The sequence below is a fragment of the Populus euphratica genome, unplaced genomic scaffold (genome assembly GCF_000495115.2).
Source record: "Populus euphratica unplaced genomic scaffold, PopEup_1.0 scaffold978.1, whole genome shotgun sequence".
Taxonomy (NCBI): Eukaryota; Viridiplantae; Streptophyta; class Magnoliopsida; order Malpighiales; family Salicaceae; genus Populus; species Populus euphratica.
This window is the reverse complement of record NW_011500855.1, coordinates 1-8,904: the sequence shown is the minus strand read 5'-3', so window position 1 is coordinate 8,904 and position 8,904 is coordinate 1. Positions and strand designations below refer to the sequence as shown.

Genomic DNA, 8,904 nt, shown 5'->3' with positions numbered 1-8,904 from the left:
AATAAAATTTATAATTGTTTAAAAAAAAATTTTACTTACATCGATAAATGATATAATAGATAGTGAATAATTCATTGTTATTATATCTAGTTTTGATAAACAAGTAATTTAAAACTTTAATTTTAACTAATTTTGCTATTAATTTAACTAAATTTAAGTGATATAATAAAAATAATTTAAAATTTTTTGGATCTAGTTTTAATTTGAACTCATGTTAATATTAACTCAAAATTTTGAGTTAAGTAATGGATTGGAGGCAGCCTAAATGACTTGGCTAAATCCGACCAGACTAAAACTAATAATTTCTTAATAAAAAACTAAAACACTATAATTTTGGTTAAAATAATAGACTTGAATTAACCTAACAATTTATTAATTAAATCTCCAACCTAATAAGTTAAAACGAATATAAAGGAATTAGAATCTGACCTCAAGCTCTGAAATTCTACCTGTGGACTCGCAAGTTCGACTCAATCTAGTAACCCAATAAAAGGTTGAAATATGATATATGAAGTTGGGCGTAGTTCTTTGAAATTAGCTTTCCAGATTTTTAGAGGCCACGTTTTTCTCAGTCTCGGCCAACTAGTACTAAAAGCCCTATTACTTGACCAATTCTTCATTTTCTGTCTCTAGCTCTATCCACCTGCTTCAGCTATCTCCAGCTTCTACGGAGGAATGGATGCCATTCCTTCTTTTAAGGTAATTAAAAAATAAATCTCCATGAAAATAAAAAAATTACTTTCGGGCATAATTGGGGTTTATTCTACATAAGTTTCTACTGGCAATTGCTTTCCACTTATCCATGTGTTTGTTTGCAGTTAATATTGGGGTCGGCCTCATTCTCACGAAGGAAAATATTAGAAGAGATGGGATATGAATTCACAATCTCTGTAAATTCTTCCTCTTTTTTTCTTTTAAATTACATTCTTCTTTTTTTCTTGTCAAAGTTTATCTTCAGTATATAATGTTAAAAATTGGAAATTGTTCTGGTAGACTGCAGATATTGATGAAAAGAGCATTCGCGAAGAAAAACCAGAAGATTTAGTAATGACTCTTGCTGAGGCCAAGGTAAACTTTGAAATGATTGTTGTCAAGGTTATTTACTGTTTTTCTCTTTTTTTCTAATTTATGTTATGTTTTTGTAACATCATAAAATTGGAGTGGAGTTTGATTTAAGAATAATTTCATCGAGTAATTGATGAATGTGAATTGCATCTCAGGCTGATGCTATTATAGCAAATTTACGAACTACTACTATGAATAATCATCAAGACAAGGATGAGGAACCCACTATTTTGGTTGCCGCCGACACTGTATGTTTTGTTTTTGCTTTCTTTCTTTTTTGCCTGTTCTTAGATGCTTCAGGTGCATTGGGTTTAGACTAGTTCCTTTAATGCTCGAGGATACCAAGAAATTGTAATGTTTTAGATACTGCACTTGGTTTTGCAGTAAATGGGAGACTGGGTGCTTCCCATATGCTGCTTTGATAGGAAAGCTTCTTGGTCTTGTTTCTACACAGGGATGGTGAGCCAGCTTCAGTGGAACTTTTCAATGAAATAACATATGTAACTAATTGATCGGAAGTTATTTATTAGCGAGGGTGGATACTAGATAATGATAAGAAAATCCTCAAATGTATGTGTATGTTTGGAATGTTCGAGGGTTGTTCATGGATTAACTCATAATTGTATCTAACTCAACTTTTAATGTTTTATAAATTGTAAATCCGACCCAGTCAAATTGTTTTTGGCATCTGAGCGGGTGGAATGTATTGGGTTGGACAAAATTTTTTGTGGATATTATAGATATCCACGGGTTGAACAACCACAACAATACTGAATCCTAAAGGTATGACAACATACTAGTTCTTGAGAAATTTTATTAATCTCTAAAGGGTTTCAATTTTCACCGAAGTACTAGGAGCACAATGTGGATTTAATGATGCAATACATATTCACATTTGCAATCAGGAAAAAGGAAGCATACCAAAGTCGTAATCTTTCATCCAATGCAACAGACAAATACTAGCCATTCTCACGCCTTTGCTTTTGATTCATTGGAGTTGCTTTTGATCCAAAAAGTGAGAAAACATTGTCACTGAAGACAAAGACAACCTTTGTGCTACGTGGAACTCCTTATTGATCTTTAGATGCCACGAGAGGAGAAATATACTTACAAAATGATGCATGGAGTGCTTGAAACCTGAAAGAGAGAAATTTGACCTAAGTAAGTTTATTGTTAGGTTTTTGATTTTTTTTTGAAGGTTTGATTGACAGGGGTAAGGTAGAGGTTGTCAATATTGAGTTAGGCTTCTGGTTATAAGGATGAGAGGAAGAGATTGGTGGTTTTAGTTTATTAAAACAGTGGTCGGAGGAGGCTACTGCGCATTTTTAGGGTATATAGGTTGAGAGGGAGATGAGAGAATAAGAGGCTGAGTGGCGAGAGATTAAGAAATGGAGAGAGTATTTATACTGCTTGTATAAGGTATACAAGTTGATAGGGTTTCAAAAATCCCGACCACAACTTGCCTCGTAATATCTATTTTTTAATTTTTTTAACTAACTATCATCTATAATATTCACATTATCTGATCTTGATGGGCTGCGTCGGGTTAGATCATGCAAATATTATAGATGAAACTTTTTTTTTTAACACCCTTTTTTCAACCATTGCAATCGCATGGTTGTAGTGGATTCTCTAGTTGTTCTTATGCCTTTCCAATCCTGCTTGGGCTGCTGGATGCTACTTGATTCATTCTGTTTATATATTTGTTTTCAGTATTTTTGCGTGCATGATTTTTAGCCAATGATGCTGTTGGTAATTTGACATTATTTACCTTGTCATCCTTCTCTCTATTGTTGTTGCCTCAATACTTTTGGCTTAATTTAGTGTGGACTCTGGTGCTTACCTTGGTGAAAACTTCATGTCAGGCTGACACTATTTTGCAAAAGCTCCCAATCAGTGACTACACTAAGGATGCTGAACCAACATTGTTAATTACTGCGGATCAAGTATATATTGATATACTTTTCTTCCTGATTTAGTCATCTGTATTTCATTTTTTTGGCATATATGTGAGCCTTGTAAAGAAAAGGCTATTGCATATTATTTCTTGGCTCTTCCTCTTCTTATACCTAAGCAAAACTCAATAAAGGAAAACCAATAAGGTATAAATGATAATTATTTGCAGTGAACTGTATCTGTAGATGGGACAAGTATTTTGTAATATGTAAGCTTCTGTTGGAATAAAACATTTTGGCAAATTTAGTAGGCAGCTATGGTAATGACAATTCCCTAAAATTGAGAGCTAACCTTTTGGTGGTAATGAATATTCTTCATGGCTTACAAGTTGTTTGGTTGTGTAAACTGGAAATCAGACGAGAGATTCTATACTTCAAATGGTGATGTATTTTAGAGGCCAATTCTTTATCGTCAGTTGAGGACGTACCATCTCTCCTACTATTCCTACCCCATCCATCCATGAACTGGTTTTGCATGCATGCTTGTAGCTAGAAATCAACAGGATCTTTCACTGCATGTAAAAATATATTTGTTCTGTTACTTACTGCTATTGCCATCAATTTGAAGGTGGTAGTCTATGAAGGTGTGATCAGGGAAAAGCCAGCCAGCAAGGAAGAAGCATGGGAATTTATAAAAGGTTTGCTCAGCATTCTGTCAACTCTCTTTCCATGCCTTTTACTCTCCCATTGCTTTCTTTATTTATTTACATGAAGTGCAGGGTATTCTGGGGGACACGCCGCAACTGTGGGATCAGTTCTTGTCACAAATCTTAAAACTGGATTCAGGAAAGGAGAATGGGACAGAGTGGAGGTACCATTTTCTTTGTCTCTTTTTAATTAATAGTGGTCAAGCTTTTCTGCTTAGACCAACCTGAATGATTACCATGCTGATGCCAATAGCAGAACACATACATGATACAGTGATTAGACAGATACATAATGATGAAACACTTTGTGATAGTTTCTCTAACCTGATGATATCTACCAGTGACTAACTGTTAAGTTGTGATGCCCTACAGATCTATTTCCACGAAATACCAGATGAAGTCATTGAGAAGCTGGTAAAACTTAGTTCTCGTGAAGTTATATCATTGATGGAAATGGCTAGCATGAAGTTACGAAATACCAGTGACCAACCTGAAGTTATATTTATTTCCTTTTGTTTTCTTTCATGCATTCCACAGATTGATGAGGGAATTGTGCTCAGAGTTGCCGGGGGGCTAATAATTGAGCATCCTTTGTTATTGCCCTACATTAAAGAAGTGGTGGGTTTTCTAATCCCTGTGCAATATGTAATAGGACAAATGGTAACGGAAGACTCATAGAGTGGAACATTTGGTGCAGGGACAAGCATGTACTATAGTGTCCCGAGCTAGTCCTTTCATGAAGTGATTGATGATTTTAAATTTTAAACTGAAACCGCGCAACCGGTTTACTATGTGATGCCTATTTGGCAATTGGCTGCATCCCTTGGAGCCTCGATAACCAGACATGATACATTTGAAGAACTTGCAATTGAGTAAAATATGTATTGTTATTCAAAGTAAGAAATGATTTTATAATTAGGCTGACTGTCCTTTCTACCCTTGATCCCAGGGAAATCACGTATAGATATTAGATACATAAAACCACAAGCTATTTAGCTGGACAAGGACCTGGATAACTGATATTGCATCTTCCATTGACTAATTGTTTCCTTATTCCTTTTATCGTAACATGCATCAAGATTTTTGGTATTTTGTGCAGGTGGGGACAACTGATAGCGTGATGGGACTCCCCAAAGCTCTCACTAAGAAACTCATAGAGGAGGCTCTCTAGCTGCAGCAGCTAGCATTCTTGTTGGCATTGTCAGTATTGGTCCCAATTTGACACCGTTCCTCTATCACCATTTTGGCCTCCACCTGATGTTGCTTCTTTCGACCTGATAACAATTAATTGTTGCAACTGACCATTTATGTGCTACTTTTTACTATTACAAATGAGTTGATATTTTATTACTCTCCATTGTACTGTTATCTTTCTTCTTTAGTTTTCATACTATCGACAAGCAAACTTTACAAAGTCAAAATACAAGATAGTATTAAATCATAATATAATTAGAAACCAGTTATTTGAGGAGGTGTTTCTCCTACGGGAAAATAGTGTTGACTTCAATATTTATCAAGCACGAAAGAAATAAAGGAAGAGTCATCTTTTTTATATTTGACGCCTCGAAAGTGTTTTTCTCTTTTAAGGTTTGTTCACATTTCGTATTATGATATTATTATTATTATACAGTATAAGAGATCAGCTTTGTGTGAGAGCTTTTGACTCTGGGTTTTAATAGTTGAATGATTATTCTATCCTTTGTTTTTGTTGGTTGAAAACTGATGCAGTAGAGAATAAAGACTGATTACTCTATCCTTTTTTTGCCACTTTGGTTATGGTTTTTTCCAGCTCTCATCTTCTTTTTGTGAGCCAGATCAGTTGACACAAAGGCGTAAGTGCATAGTGCATAAGAAAAAAAATTATATAATTGTCGGTTGCGAGGCATCCCTGTTGGGATTCAATCAATTTTTTTTTCCTTGACTATTGTGGATTACAATAAGCATTTCTATTTTTAGGCTCTCACAATCCTTTTGTGTTTGATTCTTGGGGTTGGCTTACGCATCAACTTTCATGAATTTATCCCTTGGGTATCTTGGCAATGGAGGCTTACTTCAGCACGGCTGGAAGCTGGTGTGTTTGGTTGTTCAGCTCAATTTTATGGGTGTGTCATTGGGTATCTTGGCAGTAAAGGGTTGCTTCAACGAGCCTACAAGTGGGTGCAATTGGTTATCTGTTTTGTAGAAAAACGCTGGAGCCTACAAGTGGGTGCAATTGGTTCTCTGTTTTGTAGAAAAAGTTGGTTTGTGTATTGTGATTTGTATTAAATGCATAATCCACGTATCTTATCCTAACATGCCCAATCTTTCTGATTTAGGATGCGTCTAATGATACAACTATATTATTAGATAGTTTTATTTATATTTACCTAGTATTTTATCTATGTTTTATATATAAAATATCTTAATATTATTTATTTTATATTTTAAAGACACTTTCAAGTATAAGATTCAAAGAAAAAATTGAATATAATTAATAAATTTGATTTCCGATCGATGTTTTGTGTAGAGTTTAAGCTCTAGAAGTCAAAAAGTGATTCTAGTAACATTAGAAAGCTAACATCCACCTTTCTATAAATATATGGCAAGAAAAATAAAAAGAGAGAGAACATAGAAATCACAGTATTCAAAAACAAATCTTATATTCTACCATTGTTGACCTTCAACCATTTCTACTTGGATATCTTGAGCTAGAGAAGTCCATTTGATGAAAACTTAATCTTGTTGGATTTTTTACTCAAAGACCTATTAGCCTATAAAATTTTAGTAGAAAAAAAGCTCATATGAAAGAGATATGATTTTTTTAAGATGACATATAAATTCTGCCAACAAAGAGGTTTTATGAAGAAACAAGTTCAAAGTATTTCCCAAAGTATCCAAACTGATATCTAAGTTTTTGTTTCATCAATTTAACTCTTATAAGTTAAAATTCAAAGCTTGAAGATTTTATGCAAGACTATTTTTTTTTTTAGAAAAATAATCATTGAAATACTTAAATGTAAATTGTCTACTTAGAAAATGACTATTTGATAAGAAAGGAAGATTATGGTTTCCTATCAAATAAAAAGAAAGAAACAAAGGAACAGAGGGGGCGACCAGAAAAGAGAGAGAGAAAAACACCCTTTCCTCTAAAAACCCAATATCATGCATTATTCTTTCTTTTTAATTAGTTATTCAATAGACAAAAATGATGAATATGTTTGTTTTACCTTTTCCTTTTAGTTTATATGATGAACATGTTTGTTTTTCTATGTTTATTTCCTATAGTTGTTTATTTTAATTACTAGAGCAGACTTTAAATTGTTATTGCAAACGATCTATTGCTAAGTTTTCTATTAAAACTGAAGTCGTGGTATATAAACTTATAAAGCAATTGAGATTAATTATTGTGGCGGATCTAAGTTATTAATCTTAGGAAAAATATTCAATTAAAGCAAACATGGACTGCGGACAATTATGTTGTCTAGATTAATCAACCTATCTAGTTCATAAAGCTGCCATTGAATTAAATTACTAGTGCAGACATCGTAATTATTTATGGTTAGGGTTATTTATATGACGAATTTGTTGACTAACCAATGTTAAGAAAAGATAAATGTTCAAAATATAAATTGATGTATTGTTTTAATGATCGGTTTTGATTTTCATAGATGGACATCTACTTCAAATTAAGGTTTATTCTCTTGATAATTTTCTGATTTATTTAATTTAGCTTAATTGCTTAATTCTATTATAGCCTAGATAACCTTAATTCCCTCCAATTACATATTGTATAACATAAAAATCTGAACTAAACATTCCTCATGGGATCAACCCCTTGTTTGCTCTATACTATCTTATTTATTTAAGCTAGGATAATTAATTTATCTGATCGTGACATAATTTTAGTTGATTTTTATGTTGTAATTGTTATTTTCTATGATTGTTATTTATTTTGTTAAAAAAAGAAGAAAAGAAAACAGTTTTGCTTGGGGTACTATATAGGCATGATACATGTATTGTTCAAAATAGATTTTTTGGTGGAATTAAGCATCGGTCTTTTGTCTTCCAAAGGAAAACAATGTTCTGAACGAGACTAGTACTTTTAGCCACTAGCCCTACCCTATCAAGGTCAAATTCCCATGTTTTTTAGAGTTTTTAGGCATTTTTGTGATCCAGTATAGGACTTTTATTCAATTAGCACTATTTTAAATCTCATATGTGATTGTATTCATTTGAGTTTTCTTGACTATTTATGCTTGTAACCCATTCTACTAACCAAAGACAAATGCAAGTAGATCTTGAAATAGAAAACACTTTACACAGGTTACAAAAGGAAGCTCGCGTCAACACCATGGTTGTTGCAAGACAATAGACACTCAAAGTGCTTGTTGCTCCTAACATAGAGAATCAACTATTATACATAAACATTGACAACAATATCAACTTTGAGCTCAAGTCTGGTTTTATACACTTATTGCTATTATTTAATGGACTTGCTAGAAAAGATCCTCATACTAATCTCAAGGAGATCCACATGGTTTGCATTAGTATGAAATTGCATGGATTTGAGAAAGAACAGGTTAAGTTGAAAGCTTTCCCTCTTTCTTTAAAAGGGCAACAAAAACATGGTTTTTCTCTATTCTCTTAGGTTTCATTGGGACTTGGAATGACATGAAGAAAATTTTCCTACAAAAGTGTTTCCCACCCTCTCAAGTTGCCTATATAAGGAAAAAAATATATGACCTCTCAAGTTGCCTATATAAGGAAAAAAAATATATGGGATTCGACAATCTCATGGGGAGACACTCTCCAAGTATTGGGAAAGATTTAAACAACTGTGCATTCAATGCCCTCATCATCAAGTTACTTACCATGTCCTAGGCAGTTAATGGATTTGATGTATGATTGATTTTTGTATAGTATTTGATTAATCTTAAAAGTGTATTTTTATCAAGGCTTTATATCAGCATTTTGCACTTGAAGTATTAATAACTCTTTAACTAAAGCATGTTTTATAATAATAAGTCTGATATTATAAGATATATTTAATTTATAGTAAATGTCCATCTTAAATAAAGGCCTATAACATAAATTAAAAGATTGATTAATGAGTTCAACTACTAAAATTAAGAAGATAAAGAGAGGGTGAAGCTTAGAAAAGTGATGCTGGTTTGGTCCAAACTAGAACACTATTCAATCATTGGGTCATATCTGGAGTTGTAGATCTTGGATTTCAATTTAGTTTATATGGCTAGAAA

The 8,904-nt window shown here is 33.0% G+C and overlaps 1 protein-coding gene across 4 annotated transcripts; it reads left to right on the top strand.

Annotated features, from left to right (window-relative positions):
• Positions 1-542: 542 nt before the first annotated feature.
• On the top strand, positions 543-5,035 carry LOC105116601 (Maf-like protein). Of its 4 annotated transcripts, XM_011014023.1 has the most exons (10): positions 553-699; positions 819-890; positions 994-1,068; positions 1,221-1,313; positions 2,931-3,011; positions 3,589-3,658; positions 3,740-3,831; positions 4,040-4,081; positions 4,205-4,285; positions 4,767-5,035. In XM_011014023.1, exons 1-10 carry the CDS (start codon positions 676-678, stop codon positions 4,836-4,838), a joined length of 702 nt encoding a protein of 233 aa, XP_011012325.1. In that variant the 5' UTR covers positions 553-675; the 3' UTR covers positions 4,839-5,035. The 4 variants fall into 4 exon arrangements, with proteins under 4 accessions (XP_011012326.1, XP_011012327.1, XP_011012328.1 ...); XM_011014024.1 differs by lacking the exon at positions 4,767-5,035 and having other exon boundaries at positions 543-699; positions 4,040-4,129; positions 4,165-4,245; XM_011014025.1 differs by lacking the exon at positions 2,931-3,011 and having other exon boundaries at positions 549-699.
• Positions 5,036-8,904: the final 3,869 nt, after the last annotated feature.